The 27,517-nt window shown below is 44.9% G+C and overlaps 1 protein-coding gene and 1 long non-coding RNA gene across 3 annotated transcripts in view; one reads left to right on the forward strand and one right to left on the reverse strand.

The window, feature by feature from the left end:
- Nucleotides 1-5,756: 5,756 nt before the first annotated feature.
- CCDC6 (coiled-coil domain containing 6) overlaps nt 5,757-27,517 on the reverse strand; it is a 107,256-nt gene continuing 85,495 nt past the window's right edge. The window contains exons 6-9 of the mRNA XM_082721627.1: nt 22,352-22,508; nt 19,249-19,349; nt 11,075-11,199; nt 5,757-10,031 (exon numbers count right to left, since the gene is read on the reverse strand). Of these exons, the coding sequence (XP_082577753.1) occupies nt 9,837-10,031; nt 11,075-11,199; nt 19,249-19,349; nt 22,352-22,508 (578 nt within the window). The 3' untranslated portion in view covers nt 5,757-9,836. The remainder of the gene's footprint in view (nt 10,032-11,074; nt 11,200-19,248; nt 19,350-22,351; nt 22,509-27,517) is intronic.
- LOC309860099 lies at nt 22,519-27,397 on the forward strand. Of its 2 annotated transcripts, XR_014309147.1 has the most exons (4): nt 22,519-22,973; nt 24,238-24,870; nt 25,836-25,919; nt 26,707-27,397. It is a non-coding gene; the product is annotated as an uncharacterized lncRNA (long non-coding RNA). The 2 variants fall into 2 exon arrangements; XR_014309148.1 differs by lacking the exon at nt 24,238-24,870.

Below are 27,517 nucleotides of genomic sequence, written 5' to 3' on the forward strand. Positions count from 1 at the left end.
GAAAGACAGAGGAGGAAGCAGGCTCCCCGCCAAGCAGAGAGCCCGAGGGGGGACTCAGTCCCAGGACCCTGGGATCATGACCTGAGCCGAAGGCAGAGGCTTAACCCACTGAGCCACTCAGGTGCCCCAAATAATAAATAAAATCTTAAAAAAAAAAAAAAAAAAAAAAGACCTCACCAAATGAAGTTCGCAGCTTTCCCTTCCCTTTAGTCTGAGCCCCATGCTCTCCACATTTTTTGCCACTATATCCCCAACAGCTTCCCAAGGATTTTGTGGCAGCTTCCAAGGGCCACAGCTTCTGGAACTCCTTGTCTGTGAGGCATGCCTCCCAACAATCCGTTCATTTTGTCCCCACATTTTTTTGTTCCCACATTTCTTTTCCATCAAGAGATCCCATGTTTTGGGGCCTGATGATTTACTGTTTGATTCGCTCCAAGGTCATTAACCTTGTCAGTTTATAGTCCAACAAAGGGAGGGTGAGCTATGGGACAGCCCCTCTAGTCTGGACTGATTTCCAAAAAGTTGGGTGAACACGAGTTCCCCGCTGAGCCCTCAGGTCGACCACCAACCCCCGCACCCCGAGTGATCTGTCTGCTTCCCTGGAGGGAAGTCCTGGCCCCCGGTCAAGGCTGTAGACTGGGGTGTTAAGAGAGGTAAAGGTGGAGTTGGGGGGAGGGGAGGGGAAGATCCCTGCTGCCAGAGATCCTGTGTGCTGGGGCTCCTGGAAGGAGCGCGCTAGTTCTAAGCCACGGTATTACACCTGACACATGGGAGCCTTCCCACCAGAGAGGCTGCCTCACTAGTCTTGAGATTCCCAAGAGAGCCTCACCACCTTTTGTCCTCTGCTGAGTCCAGACCCAAACTTGCTCTCAGCCAGCAGCTGGGCTCGGGGCTTGAGGTCCCCCCAGTAAATGACTTTCTCCACTGTTACTATGTCCTCCTTTGCAACAGGATACAGACGCAGCTGAGGCCTTGCTTCCTCTGACCTCCTGCCACCCCACTGCACCCTCTCCCAGCCAGAGGCACCTAGAACAGGATCAGCAGGCTCTCTACAGATTACTGTTAAATGTCCAGGAATTTTGTCAGCTGGCTGTTGAACACTGACACTACTAAAAATTACATTATATAAATTTATGATTTAAAAGATTATAGTACAAACAGCTAATAAATACTGAAAACATCATATATCTTAGTTGATTTACTACATTTTACTATTATTGTGCTTCTAAGGTTATTTACAACAAACCTGTCTCTACGGTGAAAATACAACAGAAATGGTGCCCGCCAGCCTAGTGACCCCCAAGCTTGGGGACTTTACACGGAGGGCCCAAAACCACATTGATGGGGAGCATTTACACAACAAAAACTGACACACAAGAAGAAGAAAGGCTTATAGTCTCTCGAGAGCAGAAAGTTAAACACTTACCAGCACACCCCTGTCTGACTGATGTCCGGGATTCTAGACCCCCGGGGACATCCTCAGCCCAGCTTGTGGAAAGCGCACTGGGTACTGAATTTAAAGAGAGCAAGGGGCATAGTAGTACCACGGCGAAGGGAACCCAGGAGCGCTTTAATCCTAACTATCTCCAGTTTGGGCCAACCTTCCCTGTGAGGCTCACCGGACCGACCGGCTGACCGCAGGCCCTCGGGTGCTGATGTCCCGCTTCAGTGTTCTGGGCTGGATGAGCGCCGCCGGGACCTACTGGCAGGGAGGCCTCTCTCCACAGCCGCTTCAGGGCTTGCCTCCTGCTGCCCTGCCCCTTGCCCGTCTGTCTTTCTTCTCCGCACACACAGCTCTGGCTGTCTCAAACTTCGTTCATTCCTCAAATACCCTATGCCAGGGGTTTGCAAACTCGGAAGCCTGCAGGGACCGTGTGGTAGCAGCTTTGCGCCAGGCTCTGAGCAGGGCATGCTGTTCCCTGCCCTCCACCCAGGGGCCTGCTCAGCCCCTCTGCCTGCGCGGTAGAGGGAGGAGGCCCTGCCGTGACATTATTTGCCAAGAGAAATCAGGACTCTGGATCTTTGTAAAAGAGGAATTTCCCTCCTTTGAAGGTAGAAAGTACTAGAAATTTCAACTACATGAGGTGGATATGCTTACCTCCCTTACCCCGGCAATCTTTCTACAGCATAGAGGCATTACCAAATCAGTACACTGTGCATGTGACACACACTGTGTGTGTTGATCATTTCTCCAGAAAGCTGGAGGAAAAAGAGGTAAATAAAACACATTGCATTTCTCAACTCCTGGGAAATCCACCCCCCCCTTTTTTTCTGGAAAATTCACCCCCCCCCCCTTGTTCTTCGTGCGAATTCCGGGCTAAACCAGCCAATGGTGACAGGTGTTGTACTCAGAGGCCACCAATGCGAGGCCCCCCAGCCTCTCAGCCGCCTAGTTTCACCACATCCATGAGGGGTCCCTTATGCCTCAGGCTTTTGAGAAAGCCTCTGGCACAACCCAGAAAATTCAAATGTGGGGGTGGTTCTCTCCCAGGGCACCTTTAGCCAACAGATGAAAGGAGTTGGTGAAGCCAAGTCCCTGCATTCCTGCCCTCTGGTGGGACAATTCTGAGGCACTTCTAAATGACTCCTCAGGGACACCCCACAAGGCCAACAGACTCACCTGCACACCGTTCAGTGGTCAACTTTTTTTTTTTTATTTTAAGATTTTTATTTATTTATTTGACAGATCACAAGTAGGCAGAGAGGCAGGCAGAGAAAGAGGGGAGGAAGCAGACTCCCCACTGAGCAGAGAGCCCGATGCGGGGCTCGATCCCAGGACCCTGGGATCATGACCTGAGCCGAAAGCAGAGCCCTGGAGTCACCCCAAGCAAGCTTCCTGTGCGCACCCAAGGGCTTGTCTCGGTTGGCTTTCAGGGAACCCAAACAGTCGACAAGGATGGATGCTCTCACTGCGGGTTTTCGCACGTGCTGTCCCCTCGTCGTGAACACTCCTGAACCGCTCTGCAAGAACCTGTTCAGGATCAGTACCTCTGGAAGTCGTCTCTGACCCTCCTCTCTTCCAATGCTGTGTGATCCTACTGCACCGTTTCCCTAAGCACATCACTCCCGCACGTGCAAACTCTAATGAAGCTACAATACAAAAAACCTTACACCCTGTTTTAAGTTTTAGGGACATGTCCATTGGATCCTCCGGCCCCCATCCCCCTTCCTGTTTTACAGATGCGGAAAGGGAAGCTTGGGAAACCAAACGTAGGCTGGACTTGAACTCACAGGACACCTTCCAGGACGCTGACTCCCTTAAACCTGAACCTGGGTGCCTAACATCGCAGTGACTAATGGCAGGAGCTGAGGACTTCCAGCAGCGGCTCCCTAGCACCCCGGCAAAGCAAACCTCCGGGGAGGGGAGGGAGGAAGGTAGCTCAACGAGGCTGAACTTGAATTTCAGGAGTTGCCTTTTAAAGGAATATTTAGAGAGCACAGAGATCCACAGAAGATGTAAGTCGCAAGTTTTTGTTGTTTTAAATTTCAGACATTAGTTTTTTTTTTTGTCTCTAGATGTTCAATCTGGGTCTATTTTATATTTTGTTTTTCTCATCACGCTCACACCTTCTTCTGCGTTCTTGAACACATGGAGGAAGTTTTCTCATCGCTGTCTACTAATTCTGTCATCCATTTCACTTCTGAGTCTGGCTTTCTTTTTAAGAAGAAAAAAATTGGGGGGCCGCCTGGGTGGCTCGGTAGGTTGGGCGTCTGCCATTGGCTTGGGTTGTGGTTTCGGGGTGCTGGGATGGAGCCCTGCATGGGGTTCCCTGCTCAGTGGCGAGTCTGTTTCTCCCTCTTCCTTTGCCCCTCCCCCTGCTCTTAAGTGTGTTCTCTCTCCAATAAATGGAGAAAATCTTAAAAAAAAATTTTTTTTTAATTAAAAAAATCTTTAAAAAAATTTTTAAGTAATTAATAAGATTCCTTCTGGGGATAATTAGTAATCTTAAAGTTGCACTAAATCATGCATAGGGTATCAGAAAATACAATCTTCAGAAAAAGCTCTCGATGTATTTAGTTCAATAGCATTCATTGTAATATGGAATTAGGGATATCAGAAGTTTGAGGGTCAAGAATCCAATCTTCTGTTGTAATAAAAATTAGACACAAAACCTTAAAAATCAGACATGAAAAATTAGACACACACTGCCTTCTTCCTCTATTTCTAGAGAATGTTACGAAGTTTGGGTCTGGCTTAGATATCAGTGACTGAATACAACTATTTCCATGAGTTTTTAAGTTAAATAAACATTAAAACAAAGTCCCTGGGGCGCCTGGGTGGCTCTGTTGGTTAAAGTGTCTGCCTTTGGCCTGGGTCATGATCTCAGGGTCCTAGGCTCAAACATGCTCAGCTGGGAGCCTGATTCTCCCACTCTCTCTCCCTCTGCCCCTGCTTGTGCTCTCTTGCTCTCTCTCAAATAAATAAAACCTTCAAAAGAAAATAAGACCCAGATTTACATAGAGTTTTATTTACATAAACACAAAATTTCCATCAACAGTTTCGATTTTAGGTAGACTTGGTGGACACACTGCCTCTAAAATGTATTAAAAGAAGAAAAGAAGTACACAGGTAGTGTAGACTTTACTTGTTGTTAAAGCACTTTGTTTCAATCTTGTTTTCATCACATTCTATCTGAAATTAAAATGGCTATCCCCAGGTTAGAACACTGAGGCTGGCCAAAGGGGCCAAGACTTGAATTCAGAGATCCTGGGCCATTACTTGGGCCACATTTTCCACTAAAACCTAGTAGCTGTCAGGAGTAGAGAGGCCTTGATCAAAAGCCAAACTAAAATCTTTCATTAGCCCATAGTGAACATGGAATCTGGCTTAAGCTGGAGTGAGGTCAAGGGTCAAAGTCCATTTAATGCTTTTATACAGAAAAGGGCCTAGATTCAACAACTGCCCCCATGAGACTGTATCAGAACCAGGTTCTTGAAGATGATGCTCCAAAGACAGATCCTGCTCAGTACCGTGCTCCTCCCCATCCAATGCTAAGGGCTTATAAAAGTGCAGCTGACCAACAATACAGCCCCCGAACATGCATAACACGTCTCCCCAAATACCCATTGTGTTTCTTCCCAAATGAACGCACGTGGGAGGAGTGTGTACCTTCCCGTGGAAGGGCTGCACTTGAGGCTTCCATCTCCCGGTTTCTCATTTTAGCAAGGCAGATAACCTGTCTCGCAGGGAAGGAACTGGATTTCCAGATGGACTAAGGAGCCAGCTCATTTAAAGAGCTGGTACACAAATCTGGAAGATTCTGGAGCCGTGCTTCCTACAAAGGAGAGAGGGGGAAACCACAGAGATGGGCATCAAGCGTAAGCCCACAAACATAGTGGAGGTCAGACCCAAAGCCCAAGTATGTGTGTGCACAAGCGTGTGTATGCACATATGTGTAAACACGCACACTTGTTTATGTGTAATATATTTTGGGAAATGTCAGTTTTCATAATCTCCTAGGTTTATGGTTTTAAATTGAAATACAACACGGACTTGGAACAGTGCACAAATTATAAACATACGGCTCAGTGACTTTTCAAAAATTCAATACATCCAGGTAACGGGCACCCTGTTTATGAGACAGAACAGTCCTAGCCCCTTCTGCTACGTTTACTTTCTAAGTCCTTACATTTACTTTCTAAGGCAGCCTGTAGGATTAGAATCAAAGTCAGATGCCCATCAGAAGCAACAGGGAAACAATGTTCAATTTTCTGACCCAAAGACCAGAAAGAGAGAGGTTTTAAGGCTCAAGAGGTGCATTTTAAAAAATTATCTTTATTTAGGTTTCTGATTCAGCACATGTATCAAAGACTAATCAACATAAAGAAGTAAATAAGACATTAATTGGAAGTCTTACATCTCTCTAAACTCTGACCAAGAATGTCAAGATTGCCACTATTACCAGAACTCCAACCTAGTCAAGTTGTAAACAAGCTACCATGAACATACAGTGTGCACGGAGATGCAGAGGCAAAGACATGCTAGCACTTGGCTCTCCTCTCTTCCTTGTTGATGTCTTTCCACTTGACAGTCCACTTTTGCTTTCCATGCTGAGTTCCAAAGAAAGGTCCAACGGCTCAGGGTCAACCTGATCCAAACCTCTTCCAGAGGAATGCGTTCTTAAACTGATGTGCCTGCAACTTTGTTTTTGCCAAGATGAAGTTCAGATCAAGATGTACACTACAATCTCGATGACGGTGCAGACCAAGTCAAGAAGTGAAGTTGAGCAGTAACCCGAGTTAAGGCATGAATGCACACATACACACACACACACACGGCGCCCACGCTATCCTGAACATAGGCTTCCTCCCACTGCCTCGGGAGAGGCACCCGGGGCCAGGCTGTTAACCACGATGCCAAGCATTCTGGAAAATGCTCCCCATAGTGTCATGCTAACAGCTGTGTGTGTGTGTGTGTTTAAGAAAAAGGTAGAAAAGAGAAAACAAGAAACCAGAAACGAAAACCTAAAAACCCCTTAATCTTACAATGGCTCTCGAGCATGGAACTCGTGTAGCAGCGTCAATGGCTGGCTCTTTAATAAATTTGGAAATAAAAAGTTGTTTTTACTATGTATTTCTTTGGTAGTTACCACTACAAAGTTTTCAGTGTTGGTTACCTATAAGACAAGTACTAGACAGAAGATCAAGTTACATAGAAACGATTCTTCCGTACTGGTAAGAAAAAGATTGTGCTCTCGAAGCACAAGTTACTACGCTTTTTCTTGCCTTATTGGGCTTCCTCTATAAGCAAGGCTTCGTGCAGAAGTTCATGTCTACCTAACAGAGGGCGATACATAGTCTATTTTCCTACAATTGAACAGTTAACAAAAATTCACATTATCAATGATCTCTGGTCAAATCAGTTAGAAGCCAATTACCAAGGGACAGCAGCACTTGGTGCCAAAGCCACATTCTGGTCACACATTCATCCCATGGTTGTAGTCAGTATCTCAGGAGCTCAGAATTTAAAACTTCTTTCAATTAACAAGGAGCAAGTTAAATTAAATCTTCCAATACTTCCACCATCTGCCAAATTTTTAGAATTCTGTCCAGAATGCCAGCACGCTTGATGAGAGAAAGCAGTTCAGAGCCCAGAGGTGTCAGGTTTTAGAGAAGTTAATTTGGTTTCATATAAAAGGCATGGTAATCTGGCAACAGAGTACTTATCCTATTAGCAGCACAGTGGTAGCCAAGGGTCTCTGTCCACAAGACAGGGAAAGGAAGCTCCTAGAAGCTCCTGGTGCGTCCGCCTGCCCTCGGGCCAGCTCCTGACTGGACAGAGGCCTTCAGGGAATCACTCCAGGGTGCCTCTGGGCATGTGGGCCACAAGAATGGCAGGAACCATATTCAGCCCCCACTGAGAAGCACCCATGGTAAATCAGCTTCCCATGGGTGAAGGGACTCCTGCCTCCATGGGCTGGGGTCTGAATCTGATGGGTCCCTGGCACGTGTACTGCCCGTGCGTGACGGGTGGCACCCGGGGTCAGAAACCACTTGAGAAGAACCTGAAACAGCATAGATTCTAAAGAGTAGTGTTTGTTCGATCCAATTCTGAATGTCTGCAGGGAGGGGCAACTCATTTATGTCGACAAAGTGCTGTCTGAAGGAGCTGTGTTTTATTTTGAAATGAAATGACAAGTCTGGGGGAACCAGCACTCCATTTCTGCAAAGTCTGAAAGTCAAGAACCTGTTTCTAAAAGGCAATTGTCAGCAATGGTTTGCTCACACCAAGTGCTTTTTCATTCACCATATGGCAATGTCGCGACTTTTGTGCTTTCGGGAGGTAACACTATTGGCAGGAAGCGAAGGGAAGCTTGTTACGTTACGGACGATCTCGGCTGCGTGCAAGCCACTATCCGACAGCACTGAACTCTATCAGCTCGCAAAAGAGTCTTGTAAACATAGACCGTACTTCTCCTATGAAAAAAAACAAGAACTGTACCATGAAGGCAAAATAGGTTTGCCTCCTCTCAGAATTCCTCGGAATGGCAATGTACCAGGAGGGGCAACAGGCTGTTGGTGAGGTCCCTGGGTTTGCCAGGACACTGTCTGATCAAATTAAAAACCTAAAGCCTCGATAATGAAAGGCCACACTTCTTCCCCTTATTTGAGAACTGTACTATGATTATGTATATTACATACAGATTATAAATAAAATTTAGATCGACCAATTGGGGAGTTAGGGGTGGAAGCAGGAAGAGGTGAAAAATCCTATTGTTGCTTTTACTCTCAAGTTCTTAAAATGCTAATCAAACACTATTTTCCGACAAGACTTGCTTCATTCTGTAATTTTTAAATACGCATTCGAAGGCAAAAACGGAAGTTTCTATACTGTACACTATCAAATATCTACAATGTCACGGTTCCTTATTTTTAGGAGTGTGTTCAATAAAGAGCTAGCTATTAGAGATGGGTGTCACAAAACATGGACTCTTAAAAATTACTGATAAATTAATTTTCAGTTCTCTGATTATATCCAACAGATACACATTCTCATCATAAAATATACATTCTCTAGTAAGTTATTTTTGTCCACAGCATATATAAATATGCAAACACAGGTGGTAAAAATCACTTTACTACCAAAGTACAAAACAGTTACTGCTGAAAAGCAAAAATAAAGATGTTGCAAGTATTAAGAAAAGAGTGACTCACAGTGTTCCACTTCCAAGTGAAACCAAACGATTTATTTGTGCTAAATGAATGGAAATGATGTATTCAGAGTATACTTGTTTGTACGCCGCACTTGCTGATACTGGGCAGCACGAACGCTCGGGCTAAGGGGCTCCTTTCCGCTCACCTCTGGTCTTTTCTGCCAAGCAATAAAGGATTCTGTGGCCATTAGGCCATGATATTCTTATAATGTTCATTTCAAATAGTACTTTCTAATAGTATTTTGCACCTTTAAAATTTGTTCAAACTCTATCTTAGGGGAACATGAAGAATGGAAAGGGGAAAATAGCTGTTTTTGTTACAATCACATTGCTTTCTGCAGCAGATATCCAAGAGTGTGTTCTAATCCGCCGTCAAAACCACTGGTGGGCAGGACATTTATTGACTCGTGTTGGAGGGCCCGTCTGGGTAGGTTAACACTAAAGATAAGCACACCTTAATATACACTAATTATCCATCCCACGTGTATGTGGAAAAGGTATAGCCATGTGACCCATTACTTTTAGTCTGTTTCACAAAAGAAATGGATGTTGACAGATATTGAAAGTAACCTATAAAAAGTGTATCTGTAGAAAGCTCTATTAAAGAGTATATTGTCTTGGGCACTGGTGCATCTAACTTTATTGTCTTGGGCACTGGTGCATCTAACTTTCCATTCTACACCGAAAGCTAGATTTTCAAAGGTCTGAACTGTAGTGCTGAATTATTGGTATGTTTGGTAAACACCATTATAATGGGGATGGGGAGGAGAGGTAACAGCTCAGTAATTTTCTGCAAATTCATGAAAAAAAAATATAAAAAAGATATCCCTTTTTATTTTACAAACCTAAAAGCCAGGAAAATGAAGCTCTGGGGCCAAGCAAAAATTGCACACTGCTGCTGAATTACCAAATATTGAATAGCAAATGTTCCAGCCAGGGAATGGACGTACATGTAGATTCAAGTAAAACACTGATGGAAAAAGTCGTCTGTTTAGTGTTGTAGACCCACAACACTGGCTGCGCTTCCGACAAACACTTACAACACAATTAATAGTGAAGCCTAGATAACAACCTCAGTGCAAATCAGTCAGATCCAAAAATGCCAGGGGAGGAAGCCTTTGGCGTTGAGTAGACGGCTCCGCTGTACGAGTCCCAACATGAGATGCGGACTAAGCACATGCATTAAGGCTGGGAGGAGGGGTGCGCCGGGTGTTGCGAAGGGGCGGGCTGCGAGGTGGCTGCTGACGGGGCCGCGGGCTGCATGGGGGGCGGAGGCGGAGGCGGAGGGGGCTGGACTGGGGTCTGTGTGTTGGGAGACGGAGGCGGCGTGGGCCGCTTGAATTTGTCAGGACTGTTGCTTCTCCGCGGTGAAGGCCTCTGTAGACGGGACAGAATAACAGGTCAGTCTGGGTCCAGACGCTCATTTCTAACAGCCTGATAAGCCGGGGGCGGTGAGAAAGGGGAGCGACAGAGACAAGAAACTAGAGAGCTCCTTGTCTACCCCTATTGGTTTCTGAACTACTAATGAAAACTTCAACAAGGTGGAGTTTGCACCTATACCTTTGAAAAAGCCATGCAAGATTACCCCAAAACGTGCACTGACCAAACTACTGGACTTAGCCCTTCGATGGGACAGTCCTAGAATTAAGAAACAGCTGTCTCATCCTCCGCTTTAATCTTTTTCGTCCACTGTATGTCCCCAGGTTCCTTCCACCACTCAGGTAAGTGGTCAACATCCTGAGAGATGCAGCTCAACCAAATGTGTCTTTTACATAAAACCCAGCAAACCAACAAAACCCAAAATCCAGATACCTCCTGCTTTCGTAGAATAAGAGGCTTTAAGGATTCCATTATCAGAAATACCCTCACTTCTCTCCTATTCTCAAACCCCTGTTAGCTACATTTCTGACTATTCTATTAGTCAACCTACTAACCAGCTCTAAAGAAAAAACTCCCCTGAGTGAAGTCTGAACCAAACACACTTAAGGCTCCTTCTAATTCCAGGAGAGAAAATTTGGAGTGAAACCAGAAATAAGGCTAGTTTCAAGAAGAATACTGAGTGAACTGTGAAGATGCGGACAATAAATATTTTAGACATTGTGGCAACCAGCAACTATTCGTTATGGCAAAGAGCTGGCCGGGGTTTAATTAAGGCCACTGGCCAGAGTTCAAATTACATTTCACAAAGCGTCATTTTTCACAGAAAGTAAAGCTGAAGATTTGTCTCCTGGGAAGGATTTTAGTTTCCAAACCAGAATTTGGCATCAAATTGATGGAAGTCGCTATAGTTTGAAGGTGAACTGATGGTGGGAGGGAGAAGAAAGGGCAAGGTCTAAGGGCATCACCCCTGGTCTCTTGAGGAGGAGCTGCTGCCACCACCAACAGAGTCCAGTGCGGCTTCCTCCCCTCTGGATACTTACTGTGATGCCATGGGATGCTCCCATGTGCTGCACATGAAGACCCGGGGAATTGTAGTAAGACATTCCGGCTCTAGTCAGTGAAGTTGGTGGCGTGAAACCAACTGTGTGACTTGCGTATGATAGACCTGAAATATAACCATGGCAAGTATGATGTCAAACTCCATTCTCTGGTGTCTTTAACCATCCAGAAGACTTTAAAATGCAGAAGTTCTCAATCACCAACAAAAATGAACATAGATAAGACTGGTGAGCTCACCAAATGGTCTCCTAGATGAAAGGGAATGTAAAAGTCAAGTCCTAGAACAGAACAGAGAGCTCAGAAATAGGTCCACACATAAACAGTCAAGTAATCTTCAACAAAAGTGCCAAGAATACATAATGGGGAAAGGGCAGCCTCTTCAACAAACAGTACTGAGAAAAGTGGATATCCACATGCAAAAGAACATGGACCCCTGTCTTATACCCTATACAAAATCAACTCAAATGTAAGACCTAGAACTATAAGCTCTTCGAAGAAAACACAGAGAAACATTTTCATGACATTGGTCTTAGCAATGATTTTTCAGATGTGACACAGTCACAAAAGCAGAAACTAGACAAATGGAAGTCTGTCAAACCCCAAAGCTTCCAAAGCAAGGGAAATAATCAACAAAAAGATAACCCAGGGAATATGGGAAAATATTTACAAACCATACATCAGATAAGGGATTAGTATTCAAAATACATAAGGAACTCCTCCTACGGTTCAATAACAAATAACCCAATTTCTCCAAAGACCTACAAATAGTCAACAGGCGTAAGAAAAGATGCTCAACATCATGCAACATAATCCAAAATAGCCAAGATGTATAAACCACCTAAACTGAACTCAACACCCAAAAAACCCCCCAAAAAATCCAGTCAAGAAATGGGCAGAAGACACGAACAGACATTTTTCCAAAGAAGACATACAAATGGCCAGCAGACACATGAAAAAAAGCTCAACATCACTCGGAATCAGGGAGATAAAAATCAAAACTACAATGATACCACCCCACACTGGTCAGAATGGCTAAAACTGACAACTCAGGAAACAATGGACGTTGGCGAGAATATGGAGAAAGGAGAACCCTCTAACACTGTTCCTGGGAATGTACTCTGGAAAACAGTATGGAGGTTCCTCAAGTTAAAAACAGAACTACACTATGACCCAGCAACTGCACTACTAGGTATTTACCCAACAGATACAAACATGGTGATTTGAAGGTGCACAGGGCACCCAAATGTTCATAACACCATTATCAACAGTAGTCAAACTATGGAAAGAGCCCAGATGTCCGTCAACAAATGAACAGATAAAAAGATGTGGTACACACACACACGAATATTACTAAGCCATCAAAAAGAATGAAATCTTGCCTTTTGCAACAATATGGATGGAACTAGAGGTTATCATGCTAAGTGAAATAAATCAGTCCACGAAAGACAAATACCATGATTTCATGCATATGTGGAATATGAGAAACAAAACAGATGAACATAGGGGAAGGGAAGGAAAAATAAGACAAAAACAGAGAAGGAGACAAACCGTAAGAGACTCTAACTATAGGAAACATTGAGGGCTGCTGGAGAAGAGGTGAGTGGGGGGGATGGGAAAACAGGGATTAAGGAGGGCAATTGAAGTAATGAGCACAGTTGTTTAAGCTATTAAGGATACTTTTCTTTTGGATTCCATGGCTGAAACATGCAGCCACCAAGCCTAGCTTTATGTGTCATGTCCCAGAATTTGTCTGTGTCCTCAACATCTAAAGTCAAGAATTTATTTCATTTCTTGATTTGACTATCAAACAGTGCTTTCTATTTGGCATGTTCCCATTTCAATTGTGGATGTGGGGTTCCCATTTACAAAATGAAGGTTTGGGGTAAAGTCGAAGTCCAACTAAGTGGCTGTGTTTGTTTTGACCACAAGCACTTCATTCAGCTGGAGAAGGAAAGAAGAGGTTTTATTAATACAGCTCTGATGAATACAACCCTAATTCTGTTTCTTATAAAAGTGATGAAATTTAAGAGAAAGGGTATGAAAGTGGATTCTTATCCCAAGACAGAGAAGTTCATGATAATAAAAAAAGATGCAGCCTATTTTGTATTACAAGGTTAACTACTGATATGTTAAACATGAATCAAGAATCTTCAAAGACTCCCTACTGTCTACCTAAACTGAAGAAAAAAAAAAAATTCTCTTCTCTGGCTATTATAAAGGCCTCTGCACTTGGCTCCAAACTATCTCTTATACTGTAGGTCAGTGGTTCTCAACACACAGTATTAAAACTCAGGCCCAAATCAAATGATATCAGAATCTATGGGAGCAGGGCCTCAGGGCAGCCCGTGGTAAGAACCATAGTGACCCCTACCACTCTTAATCCTGACCTCTACTTCAGTTCATACCATGCCCTTTGCCTGAGGTGGCTTCTCTGTACTTTCTCCCCTGTCAATCAGGACCTCAATCAGCCTCAAGAGGCAAACAGCCTAGACCCCAGAGCCGACAGCCATATTAGCTCTAGTTCTGCAACTTGGTGCTGAGTGACAGTGGACTTCAGATCCATCAACTGTAAAATGAGATTACTGAAGTGGCCTCACAAGGTTGCTGTGGGGATGAAATGAGTAAATGTCACAAAATGCTCAGAGTGCCTGGCCAACGATAGCCTCATTAAGCTTCGGCTCATGAAGCTCCTTTACAGCCCATCTCAAAAGTGCTCTAAGTTGGTAGCTCTCTCTCTTCTTTGAATTTGAATCTCTTCTTAAACTATTGAGATTTCTTTTCAATTACCACTTTTCATTTTGAAACCATTCACCACTTGCATGCAATTGCAAACATACTACAGGTTCCACCAAAGAGTTCTTCCAGAAGCACAGCACAGGATCAACGCCAGGAGACCGACACAGGTCCCCGACTAGTGACGAAGGCATAGGCTCGAGGTGGACTTCATTGGTGTTTACTGCACGGTTCCCATGTGTATGTGTGTACACAGCCCAAAGTAATCTGATCACATGGGCAGATTCGAGTAACTCTCATCACAACCAGCCGCAAAACTGCTCCATCACCATACACAAAAAAAGAACCCGAGTCAGTCCTTCCATATGTCACACCTTCCCTCTCACCCTGTGCCCCAGCAATGACTGACCCATTCCCTGTCACTATAATGTTGTCACTTTGAGAATGTTCTAGAAATGAAATAGTACAGTATATAACCCTCCATGGAGTGGATGTCCTGCAGTTCGGCTATTTCACTTTCTGCATGAAATTATTACACTTGGCCTTGCAAAGTTTCTTAAAAAGAGTCTCTTGTATTTTCCCTTCCAGCCCTTTCCCCAGGCCCTGTGGTTGATGATAAGCTCTTAGAGGCCAGACCATATCTTAGTACTTTTTGTTTTCCCTTAAGTTCTAATCATCATGCATCTGACCCTCTGGCCCACAAACACAATACAGGATGAGAATCCAAAAATCACTGGGTTGAAAATGCCAAACCCCAAACACCAGTCCACTAATAAATCAAGTAGTACGATTCTTCAAAGCTATTGCTACAATAAATTTCTCTTGCTCTCTAGAGAAAGGCATTAACTAAAGTGAAAATGGTAAGACTTGTTCTGCTGTCCACAAGCTCAAGGCTGCAACTTTAAAAAAGATGGTTAATGAAAAGCAATTCATGACAAAAATTCATGACAAAAACCACTCAGCAAAATGAAGCAAGTACAAAAGTGTATAATCTGGTATGAAACCAACTATCTAAAGGAACATTGCAGGAGGAGAGGGTAGGAAAATGAGGCATCTGGAAACACTAAAATATTACCACTACCTTTGGATAGGAGGATTCTGTATGACTTTATTTCTGCTTCTACCCTTCTGACTGTCCCCAAATTCTCTTTATATCTTTTTGCCAGTGAAAAAAAATATAGAGCCAAACTAAAGACAGATACATTTTCTTCCTTTTAAGAGTTTTTATTTTAGATTATAATTTTAAGATATTTTAGTTCTGTAAGTGTAAGTTACACCTAAGACCATGGTCTTTGCAAAACTTTAACTACAGACACAATTTCCTCTTTAAATCTCCCTAATCCAGCTCCGTCCCAATGACTTCATCAGCACCGCTCTTGCAAGGTCAGTGGTGCTTCTGAGCTGCGGGCTGTGACAACCTTCTCCAGCCCTCATTGTACTTGACCCTGGAGAGCCTTGGACAAAGCTGACTCTCTTCTGGGTGAAAGGCGTTGTCTTAACTTCAATGAGCTCATATTCCGATTTTCCTTCCAATTCTCAGTCTCCTTCGCCAGGTTTTCTTCCTATACTTGACCTCCAAATATCGCAGTTGCTTCAGGATCAGACAGGAGGGCTTCGCTCTGCTCCTTTTATCTACTAGGACGAGGCAACGTCTCACCTATTTCTGTGGTTTTCTTCAAAAATAAACTTTTAATTTTAGAATAGTGTTAGGTTTACAGAAAAGTGGCAAAAGTAATAAAGAGGATTCCTGTATGGTCCACGGTCAGATTCCCTTATTATTAACATCTTATGTGAGTATAATACATTTGTCGCAATTAATAAACCAAGGGGCGCCTGGGTGGCTCAGTTGGATAAGCGTCTGCCTTCGGCTCAGGTCATGATCCGGGGTCCTGGGATCGAGTTCCCCATCGGGCTCCCTGCTCAGTGGGGAGCCTGCTTCTCCCTCTGCCTGTCACTCCCCCTGCTTGTGCTCTCTCTCTCTCTCTCTGACAAATAAATAAATAAAATCATAAAAAAACAAACAAAACTAATAAACCAATACTGATATGTTATTATTAACTCAGGTCCCTTTTTGTTCCAGGATCCCATTTGGATGCCACTTACTATTTCATCATCAGGCGTCCTTAGGTACCTCTTGGCTGAGGCAGTTCCTCATTTTTTCTTGTTTCTGACGAGCTTATCACATTTGGGGTGTATCAGTCAGGTCTTCTACAGACAGACTATCCCTCAGCTGCGATCTGTCTGATGTTTCCACATGGTTAGGCAGGGTTATGGATTTTTTGGAAGAAGTCCACAGAGGCGAAGTGCCATTTTCATCACATTGAGGGTACGTGCTACTGACAGGGCTCCCCATTGTTGACATGGACCCTGATGGCCTGGCTGAGGCCAGGTCTGTCAATTTCCTCCATTGTAAAGTTACTCTTTTAACCCTTTTCTACACTTCTCTTTGGAAGGAAGACCCTATGTCCTCCCACACTGACAGAATGAGGGGTTATTTCTACTTCCTTGAGAGCAGAGTATCCACGTAAGTTCTCTGGAATTCTTTCAAAGGACAGATCTGTCTCTTCTCCTTTATTTATTCCATTATTTATTTATATTCATATGAACTCACGGATATTTATTTTTTGTTTGGGTTATAATCTAACATGACATCATTTCTTCTGTTGCTCAGATTGTTCCAGCTTTGGCCTTTGGGAGCTCTTTTGGTTGGCACCTCTGTGGTGTCTTGCTGTTTTCTTAGCACTGCCTTACCCTGCAACATTCCCAGATTTCCCAGATTTTCATCCTGTCCCCTGCCTGCTCTGTGCCCTAGAAAGAGCCATTTCTCCAAGAAGTTCCCAGTTCTCTTCACTGGAGAAGGGAATTAGAAATCAAGATCTGGGCAGTGGGTACACTCGGATGTGGCTAGTGCGGTGCAGACCCTCTTTCGAACTTCGTTTTTCCACATCTGTGATTTAGGCACATCAAAATAGGCTAATTGGAAGTATTAGCATCAAAATATGCTAATAGGCTGCTTAAAACAATGGACAACCTGAAAGGTTAACTGTTGACAAGTAACTCTCTCCCTGTGGTAATCCACACATGTAAGTCCACACATTATTAAGAGGAGGATCTTTGATAAGCTCTTGGAAATATGTCTTTCAATTCAACTGAAGGAGAACTTAAAGTATTTCCACAACTTGATGAAATGCAAGACTGCCAATGTTAATCAGAAACGGCAAGGGAAGGAACGAGCCAAAATGATTAAAATGGAAATGAAAACTATATATATAATATATATATATATACACACACAACATAATTCCACTAAGAAAGTGATTAGATATTCTTAATACTGAGCACTTCCTCCAATAAAAACTGAATTGAAAAGCAAATTTGAAAATTCAGGTTTTGCTCATGTACTATGTATAGGACTATAAGGGACTAGATTAGGAGTAATTCTGCTGCCAAATAAGATAAAATCTACTTTGATGATATTATAGAACTTAAAATAAGACACAAATGTTCTTCTCACTTAGGCTGGCTGAAAGAAAAAAAAAAAGAATCTGGTGTTACTTATTCCTTAGTTTAAGGAAAAGCAAACAGGTTGTCTAACAGGCAAGTCTCCGATACAGGGACAGGGACAGTGAGAGTTCAAATTATGTACACAGAGTAAGATATTTTTGTAGAATACCTGTAAGAAGAGAAGTTAATATTCCCAACCAAGGTCTGACTTTTGCTTTTTCTCTATTCAAAGACCTCAACATTAGACTTAATGAATTGGAAAACAGATGCCTCTAAGGACCTCTTTAGGTTTAGATAAATCAAACAGAAAGCTAAATAAATTATACTGAATATGAATCAGTACCATCATCTCCATATTGCTTCTTCCTAATGCATGCCTTCCTTTACATCAATAATTCAGAAGGCAAAGAAGACCTTTATCATGGTAATGGACCCTGAGTGCTATTTGGGGGAAACTGAGGCAGCAGGGAAAGGGAACTTTCAGAGAGATGTAAAGGCCACCAGAGAATGGGAGACACAGATGTAAGAGCATCCTTGGGGCAAGAACAAGGGGAGATGATCATGTACTGATCCAGGATGCGAACCCCTTTCGGTTTGCAAACAGCTCTTTACCCTGCCTGAACTGGATAGAAGTTGCCCTGCTTTGTGCTGGGCTCTTTTGATTTCTCCTCTTAGAAAAAAAGAAAGAAAGGTCACAGCAGCATAGCACCGGGCAGGACCCTAACCTCGGTGTGTCTGTGGCAAAGTGCACTGCCGGGGCATTTCCCCTTGGCCCCCTGAAGGGTCTTCCGCACTTTCCACAGTTCCAACAGCCCAAGTGAGAGGGTCCCCAACACTCAGCTGTTCTACTCTCCAAAACCACAGAGCCTTTCCTGCCGCCATCCCTCCAAGCAGGTACCTTGCTTTATTCTGCTGTGAAATTCTCACACTCACTCACACACACGCGCGCTCGCTCTCTCTCTCTCTCTCTCTCTCTCTCTCGCCAGCTCTGTTTAAAATCTGTTTACCAGCAAGCACAAGAAACTCAGACTTGTCCCTTCAGTCACAAGATGCGAACCTTTGGCTCGCTACCTTTTCTTTTCCTCCCTCCATTCCCCTCGCTAGTCCCCCGCCCCTGCTTCCTCTTTCTTCCTTGCTGGATCATTTACTTGCCCTCCTGGCCTGAAAGCCCCATGCTGTGCTGGTTCTGAGCCAGAGACCCTGGGGGGCGGGGGGGAGGGAGCTTTCAGGGTCAGATGAAGACAAGCACGCCTTTGAGGGAAAGGCTTGAAGACCCAAGCCAGATGCAGGAGCAAAGCCAAAAGCGAGGCCAACTCCTTCTTGCAGGGCCTGCCTACTAGGCCCCAGTCCTGCTCACCAGTCATCACCAGGAATGTCAGGGGGCAGCTTGTACTGCAAAGAACCCAAGCTTGGGAAGCAAGAACCGGTCCACCTTGCCCCCTTCCTGGACCTGTGACCAGAGCCACTGAACTTCTGAATCACTGCTTCCTCAGTGGGGAAGATGATGCCTACGTTAATTATTCTGACGGCAAAAATGAAAAGATGTATGTAAAACATAATAACAGAACCCACAGGAGATGGGTTACGATCCATCTGAGACATCTGTCCAAGGCTTTGTCAATCCACTGTAACTTAAAATCAGTCAGAGACAGTCTTTTTAAAAAGAACCTTTGAGTTAAATTCCTTTTCAACAACAACAAAAAATTTAAAAACACCAGCTGGCACTGTAACATTTATGCCTAAAAATTTTAGGCTAAAACTCAGGCTTAATGGTGATTTGTTTTTGATGTATCTGAAAAACACATGACTGTTCTTCCTCTGCTTACAAGATTTTTATATGCTAAAAGGGAACACATCCGGGGAGGCTTATTGAATGTACCAGAGATCACTCACAGGGTAACTGAGACCGTGTACTCACCGGGTGATATGGGCCTGCTTGAACTCGGAGACGGTGTGTAAGGGATCGGGCTGGACACAGTGCGAGGTCTTAATCCTTGGGCAGACATCTCATTAAAATACCTAAGAGGAAAGGGGGGAAGTATCAGAATTGCGTACATTTCAATAGTTCCTAAGGGAGCTCCTATGAGATAATGTTCGGGGTTCAAATCTTGAGGTCAAACCCCCGGGTATTTGGAGAGTGATACTATAAGCTAGGAGACTCCGGGGTCACAAAGCTCCACTGCTTGGCAAGCCCCTCTCCCCAGGGGTACAGGTTAGGGAAATCTGGAATATCCTAGCTCCAGGGGGAGGCCTCCTAACAGAACTGTGTTGTACAACAGAGAGGGCTGGGCTTTTCTTCATCACACGACAGCTATGTAGAAATCTACCTTCACTGTGCTGAAGATTAGACACATCCATGTTTTGATGGCTATATTTAAACTGTTATTTGAGCCGCAAACCCACTCAAGCCCTCTAAGATTTATGTCATCAAATTAAAGCGTACAGGTAATGGGAAAAAATAAATTAAGAGGTAAAAACAAATCGCAAAAATTAAAATTAAAATTAAAGCTTAAAGCTTAAAGGTCACGGTATTCCTGCAAACTGGAGGTCAATCATTTATGAGGTAAGCCTGGCTTAGCGAACAGCCACACACGAGAACAGTCAAAGACCCAGCACTCCACACCTACGGGAGTCGCACTTGGCCATGCCATGCTGGCTCAGACTTCTTCCTGGACGTGGAAGTCACACCAGACCTGAGGAACCTCAGGCCTGATGGTCAGGAATGTCAGCCTTCATTCTGTGAATGAGCACAGAACGCTGACAAGCAGAAATCTCTGCTCAAGAGTCTTCCCCATCAGCTACCCTCCACAGGCCTTGCAGCCAAAGGAAGTGCCGCGCGTGCAAGCCGCTCTGTCCCGGGGAATATCACAGCCCCAAAGGTCCTCCGGCAGTTTGCAAGAACGTTACCACAGCTACTTCCATTCTGGGCCGTTTGGCTCACAGAAAACCAGGCTCCCCAACCTGCCACAAAGCTCTCAGCCAGACAGCCACCTGCAACCTCTGCCTGCCCTCTTGAACAGCCCAGCACAGCGGCCCCAGGTACTGACTCTACCCAACTCCCGCAGGCAGCGAAGACCACCTCTTGCTCTTTAAGAAATAAACACATTTTAGACAACTTAAGTTTCCAACTATTTTCTTTCTCCCCAAGGTGACATCACCATTCCTAACAGGGAGAGGAGAAATCTCAGTTGGGCAGCAGTACTCTAGCTGGGATAATGTGACCTACGAAAGATAGGCAAATCTTCTGGAGTCGATACCAGTTCTGGAAAATATCTATATATCTATCTATCTGGAAGCCTGAAGTAGCTCCAGTATTTTCACCACGGTTGGAAGATACTGTCCCTCAGAGTGCGTCCTTCAAAACCAAGTACAGGGCATTGTGTACTGTTAATAACTTGTCCGCTCCGTGTAACTGGTCCACTCCGTGTCTTAAGGTAGTTAATAAAATAGTTATCTGGTATTCAAGCTTATGTTTTTAGTCAAATGACTGTCAGAGGCCAAGGATTTCAGAGAGAAGGGAACATGTCAGAAAGAAATCAGTGAAATTCAAGGTCAGGATAACAGTTTTATGATATAAACTTTTGAGAAAGAATCATCTTTCCTTTTTTTTTTATTTTTTTTTATTTTATTTTTTTTTTTTTAAGATTTTTTTTTTTTTTTTTATTTGACAGACAGAGATCACAAGTAGGCAGAGAGGCAGGCAGAGAGAGAGAGGAGGAAGCAGGCTCCCCGCCGAGCAGAGAGCCCGACGCGGGGCTCGATCCCAGGACCCTGGGATCATGACCCGAGCCGAAGGCAGAGGCTTCAACCCACTGAGCCACCCAGGCGCCCCTCATCTTTCCAAATGAGGACGCACACAGATATTTTAAATATAACCCATTATTCTGTTTTTATAAGTTTTTTATTATAAAAATACAGACCTTCATTATAGAAAATCTCAGGTTTTTCTTAAAATGATAATACCACTATCTATATAGCAAGTTGATCAAAAGTTTATTAATAACTCTCTAGAGCTATCCATGGAAAGAGAAAGGAAGTGATTTTGATGTGTTTTGGTGTCGACAAGTCAAGATGATTCATCATGGTCATCTGCAGACTCTGCTCTCAGACTGACTGCCCAGTCCTGTTGAAGGGAACGCTCAAGGAGGCTCGGTCTTACCCCTCACTCTTACCCCTCACTCTGACACCAACACATAAGGCTAAGGCAACCCTGATCCAGAACACAGAATTTCCCTGCAGAAATGATCTGGTTCAGAGAAAGCCCAATTTCCCAAATGCTGGATTTCTCTGATGATTGAATAATTTTAGTTTTTTCAAGTTGGATTTGCTGCTGATTCTAACAATCGCCTCACTCCCAAGTACAAGGGGTCTGTGGGTGTTGGGGGTGGGGGGGAAAGACTGTGGATGGGACAAATGCTGGGGCCATTTCCTCTAGTCAACCACAGATGACCCTCTTACTTCAGCCCATTTCTCGGTGGGGCAATGAGAGGGCTTGACACAGACTCTTGAGCAGAGACAGGGGACGCACTGGTTTTAGTTTTTTAAAGTAGCTCCAACAAGGCCCAGAAGTTTCCAAGTTGTTAAGGCAAGGCCTCTCCTTTCAGCAACCCCCACCTGCCTCCTGCTGATCCTTCCACCCAGGCACAGTGCGTTACCTCAGGCCGCAGAAGCCTGCTCATCCACATCCGGGCGTAAGATGCTCCCGTCCTTTAAACAAACACAGGGCAGGAGGAGACAAACCCAGCAACTAGACAAACTCTGTCTCTCTATACGTAACCCCCATTTCTCTCTCGACCACGTAATTTTGGAAAGGCAAGTTCTCGGTCTTTTTGTGTTTCAGGAAAACGGTCCCCTCCTCCCTTTCCCCAGGCTCAGCCCCGGCTGTCACGCGCCGCTGTCTGTCACCACCACGCAGAAGCGTGGGGGCCGCCTCCTTCCACATCTGACCGGATGTGAAGGGAGACCCCCTGAAGCCTGGTTTGGTCTGGCTTCCTCACGAGGCGGGGAAGACGCGCGCGCACCTTTCGTCGTCCATTTCCAGGCTGGACTCGCTCTCGGAGAGCTGCCGGCACAGGGCTTCCCTCCGCTCCATCTCCCGCTGCAGCTTCCTCTGCAGCCGCAGATTCTCCTCCCGCATGTGGCGCTCCTCCTCCAGGTACTGGGCCATTTTCTCAGAATCTGTAAGGCCAGAATTCTCCATTCAGCCGTGTTCCGTGCGGTCACACTCACACCTGAGCTAAGAACACTGCGGTCAGGTTCCCGTGCCGCAAAGAATCGCGCTCCCTCTCCCACATGAAGGGGATCTGGACTTATAGATCACCCCCACGGACCCCAGTTCCCCAACAAGCTGCATGTACAAGAAATGTAAGAAGTGCTATGGCACTGGGAGGTTAGGTATTTTCACGCCCACGTGGGTGCCTTCTACAGTGAAGCCTGGGCAAGAGGAAATGGTAGAGTGGCAGCACTGGGAGCCTTCCCCGCTGCTGGAGCCCACAGGGGTGGGGGCCCAGCCAGGGCAACCAGCTCAGCCCTGCGTTCCCCTCAGGGAGGCACCAGCTCTGCTGCTCCTCAGCTCCAGACACAGAGGGAGCCCATCACACCCGCCAGCACGCCGGGAAAGACCGCTGCACTAGAACCCACTTGGTAAGTCAGAATTCTGTTTATGAAAATAGGAACAGACACAGTAAACAACTGGAGGTGAGTATGTCAGGTGGAATTTCTGGTGTGTCTGTGAGACTGTTTTCCTGACCCAGGCCCAGCCTCTCTGAGGTTCCTCAGGCACCACCCTGTGTGATAAGGACACAGTAACAATACTGGTTTCCTAGCCCAGAGCTGATTCGTCCCAGCATGAGACACTGGAAGCGGCGGAGCCCCTTGTTTTGACTCTACAGGAATCTGAAATTTGGGGCTGCCATCTTCATAAGGTTCTAGAATCTCCTTGTGCCAAGTTCCCTGGAGCTTTCACCAGCCCTGCCCTCCTGAGGGGACTCTGTGCCGGATTGTGGGGTACCTGCCAGCACCATTCCAGTGAATGGTAAAACCTGTCCCCACCTCTGACAGAATATGTGAAGTCACCAAAATAATATCGATATACAATTCAGTATCAGCCCATCATCTTGCTTCCTTCCTTTTCCCTCCTCTCAGCCAATGAACTTGGGAAAAGTAAACTCTCCATCTACTTCTCTTTTCTGAAAAATAGCTACGAACCCAAGAGCGGTCACAATCATGTTTAAGAGAGCCCCACAGGTTACTGCTCCGTATTATTAGCCCACTCCAAATTCTTTCAAGGAAGGAGGAGTGAGAGTTCCACACTAATCATTTCTTTCCCACAAATTGACCCTACTTCGACTCCTAAATCTATCCAATTAGTTTCAGTTTTAAGCACCTCTATGAAGGTCTGGTGTTTTAGCAAATAATGACTTTTGATGGTAGGAATTCCATGATTTCCAAGACAGCATCATTACAGAAACTATAAAAGCTCTTGAATATCCTTACTTTAGAAATTCAAATAAAAATGCCAAAAACACTAAGTTATTAAACACTATTATGTGCACTAAACACTAAATCCCTCAGTTGTTTTCAATATAACCAGAAACCCTGCTGTCTAATCCAGATGCAAAAATCTCTTTAATTGAAGGCAAGCTGGGAAAATATTTACAAAGTACACGTTTAATATAAACGATTTAAATTATTTCATCCCAAATATGCAAGCCGGCAGAATTTTTTCACTAGCTCTACAGGAAGCACTAGATTGGGCCCTTGGAGTATTACTGTTTCTAGAATAAGAGGGGTGGCTGTTGGAGCAAGCTGCCTTTCTTTTCCATAAATAGGAAAGCTTCAGAGAACTGAGGATTTATGAGGCTTCAAGAATAATCATTTAAGAGGAAACACTGTCTTTGTCTTTCAGATGCAACCCTTCAGCATCTGGGGATATCAGCAGGGGGATCCTTAAGCAATAATCTATACACAAGACCATCAGTCAGCAGGAGTGATGGCTGGGGGACTTTCCTGGCACCTGGGCAATTAACCCAGAAGCCAGAGGACAGAGAAGGCACCAGGCCCATCACCTCTGGGTGGCACAGACCAGCCTCAGATGCTGACACCATGGTATGCCTTGGGTGCCCTCTGCTGGCACATCACCACACCTGACTTCAAGACTGGATTTACTCCATTGAGTCACCCTGTCTGTCACCTTCTCTCACACAGAGCTCCCTAAGACTTAGGGGCCACAGCTGATGCTTCCACCATCTTTAGCCATCTTGCAACACTCAGTCAAAGATGACATCAACAGAGGATGACTTCACAGACTCCAAACAGCTGGGTCTCCTATGATCCAAAGGTGGCCTGTACATTTTATATCCCCTTTCAAGTTTATGGTTAGAAAATGCTGGTGCCCAGGCCGCACCACAAACAGATCAGAACCCTGTGGGCGAAGCCTCTCCACCACTGTACTGAACAGTCCCCAAGGGATTCTTATGTTCATCCCGAGCTGAGACCCACAGGGAGACAAGTCCAAGTTCTGATACAGCAGACCTGGAGGGTGAGGAGCCAAGAACCCAGCAGCAGCCCGGGGAGGCAGGCTACCTGACCTCGGTCACTAACTCATCCTCTAAACCAATCCAGACCAGCTGTGAGCCAGCCCGTTGCCACGTGTCCCTCCTTACATTTAGCCTTCTCTGCCTTCACAAAATCAAAATGGCACTTATGGATGCCTCTGTCCGCATCGGCAGGCTCTTCAAATACCAGATATTGCCACAGGAACAAAGTAAAGGGAATGAAAAATTCTTCCTCAATTTCTTCTAAAGGTTTTGTTTGGGGCACAAGAAAGAAAAATGTAAGCCGGTGGCACAAAAAGACCTCTGTCTGTCCGACAAACCAAAAACTCAAAAAATTTCCTAACATATCTATTATTTGAGAACTCGCTGATTCGTTTTCATAAAATGTATTATCATGGTTCTCAACTCAAGGGTACACATCAGAATTCCTTGTATTAAAAAAAGATGGAGGGCTGGTTTCTACTAGCATGAGCCCAGAAACTATGAGGTTAGATAGAATAACGGACCCCCAAAGATGTCCACATCCTAATTCCTGAGGCCCGTGACGATGTTACTTTAGGCGGCAAAAGGGACTTTGCAGATAGGATTAAGTTAAGGATCCTGAGATGGGAACTTATCCTGGATTATCTGGCTGGACAAACGTCAGGCCAGCGTTTCGTAAAAGGAGGCAGGGGGTCAGAGTGAAAAGGTGCCATGGGTGCAGGCAGGAATGCTGCTCAGGCAGGGAAGGGGCTCTGAGCCAAAACACGCAGGCAGCCTCTGAATGCTGGAAAAAGCAAGGAAACAGAGTCTCCCTTAGGGCCTTTTACAAGAAACCAGATCTGCTGACACCTTGATTTTAGGCCACCGAGACCTATTCTAGACCGCAGACCTTCAGAACTGCCTTAAGCAACTAAGGCTGTGGTCATTTATTATGGCAACAAGAGGAAATGAACACCATTTCTTACAGGTTCCAAGGATGATCCCGAGTCACCAACCCAGATCCACTACCGGACTAGAACTTGCAATGAACTTTAGAGAAGGAAACAGAAAGGTAACTATCACCGAAAATTTAAATGCATAGTCACTGGACTCTGTAATTCCACTTCTAGAGTTTATCCTGAAGGTGTTCTTGCTCGGGTGTCAAATGTGGGGACACAGATGTTCACTGTGGTTGCAGCATGACAACCAGAAAGGGCCCGTTGACACAGGACATATAGCATCCATGGGCGATGCCTTCTAACACTCCCAGTGGGTGCCCAAAACTAAGGATGACCCCAAACCCTGAAGATACTATGTATTTTCCTAAATATACACACTATGACAAAGTTTAATTTTTTAAATCGGGCACAGGAAGAGGTTAACAAAGTAATAATAAACTAGAACAATTTTAACAATATAGGATACTATATGTTATATGAAGTGGTCCCAGTCTCTCTTGTGGGGGACCCAGGGCAGGCCACTCCATGATGGGCCACTTTGGCAGGAACAGTATTTTGAGGTAAAGCAATCCACACCCATCAGATTCAGGAAAAGCTCTTTATTGCTCCCCAACTGCCTGCCTTTATCAGGAAGAGAATTACCGCTACAGATTCTTCTTTATCTACAAAACTTATCCACATAATAGGGCAACCTTTGTTTTCTAAGCATTTCCTCTCACCTTCCTGCTAAGGGTCTGTCTCCCTTTGTACTGTCAGCACACCACCCCTCTCTTTAGCTCAGGTTAGCTTCCTGGTGCCTGACTGTCCTTGGAATTTCCACATCTGTGTGGAGTCCCCGTACATATGCTATTAGATTTGATTTTCTCCTGTTAATCTGTCTCATTTCAATTCGATTCGTAGTCCAGCTAGAAGAACCTTGAAGGGCAGAGAAAGGTCTTCCTCCCCAACACTCTCAAAACATCCTGCCTGGCTGTACTTGCCCTCCTCGTGATGATATGACATGACACGATGCCTATGTGAGGAGATGAAGTGAGGGGAATGACACAGGCATTGGGACACATCATCAGGCTTCTACTGCTCTTCTGAGCGTAAGGCAGGAGAGCCACCTGCCTCCCGACTGGGCTGACACTATGGAAAGTGAAGCTGTGTAGGTAAGAAGGCAGTGGCGTATCCCCAGAACCAAACACGAACCAGCCTTTTAGAAAGGGAATCAGAGAGCTCTCTACATGTATTGGCAAGGAAAAACTTGCAAGATACAGTAAAGAAAAATAGATAAATACAAAAGAGTGTGCTCACTGTGCTGCTTTTAGTATAAAGTAAGTTTATCCAGACACATACATGTATCTGGAAGAAAAGATAAAAAAGTGTCTAACCACGAAACATGGGCTGCTGGGGTCAGGGGCGAGAGGGAGAGCCCCTCCTCCCCTGCGCACCCAGCTTGGCACTGTCCGTTCAAACGCCTCTGAGCAGCCTGCACAAGGAAATGGGGAAAACCCAAGCAAATGCACGGTGACCTCATCAAGTGTTCAGAAATCTAGTTCCCCTGATTTCCAACTCAACAACTGGACATTTTCCCAATCCGTAAGGATACATTTTTAAAGCATTTATTCTTCAAGTGCGAAAATGTTAGCTGACACTAAAATTTAGTAAGGATGATACATGCTCTGGTCTCTGCCTTTGTTCCCTGAAAGTACATTTGTGAACACAGGGA

Source organism: Mustela nivalis (genome assembly GCF_964662115.1).
Source record: "Mustela nivalis genome assembly, chromosome: 2".
NCBI classification, from domain to species: domain Eukaryota; kingdom Metazoa; phylum Chordata; class Mammalia; order Carnivora; family Mustelidae; genus Mustela; species Mustela nivalis.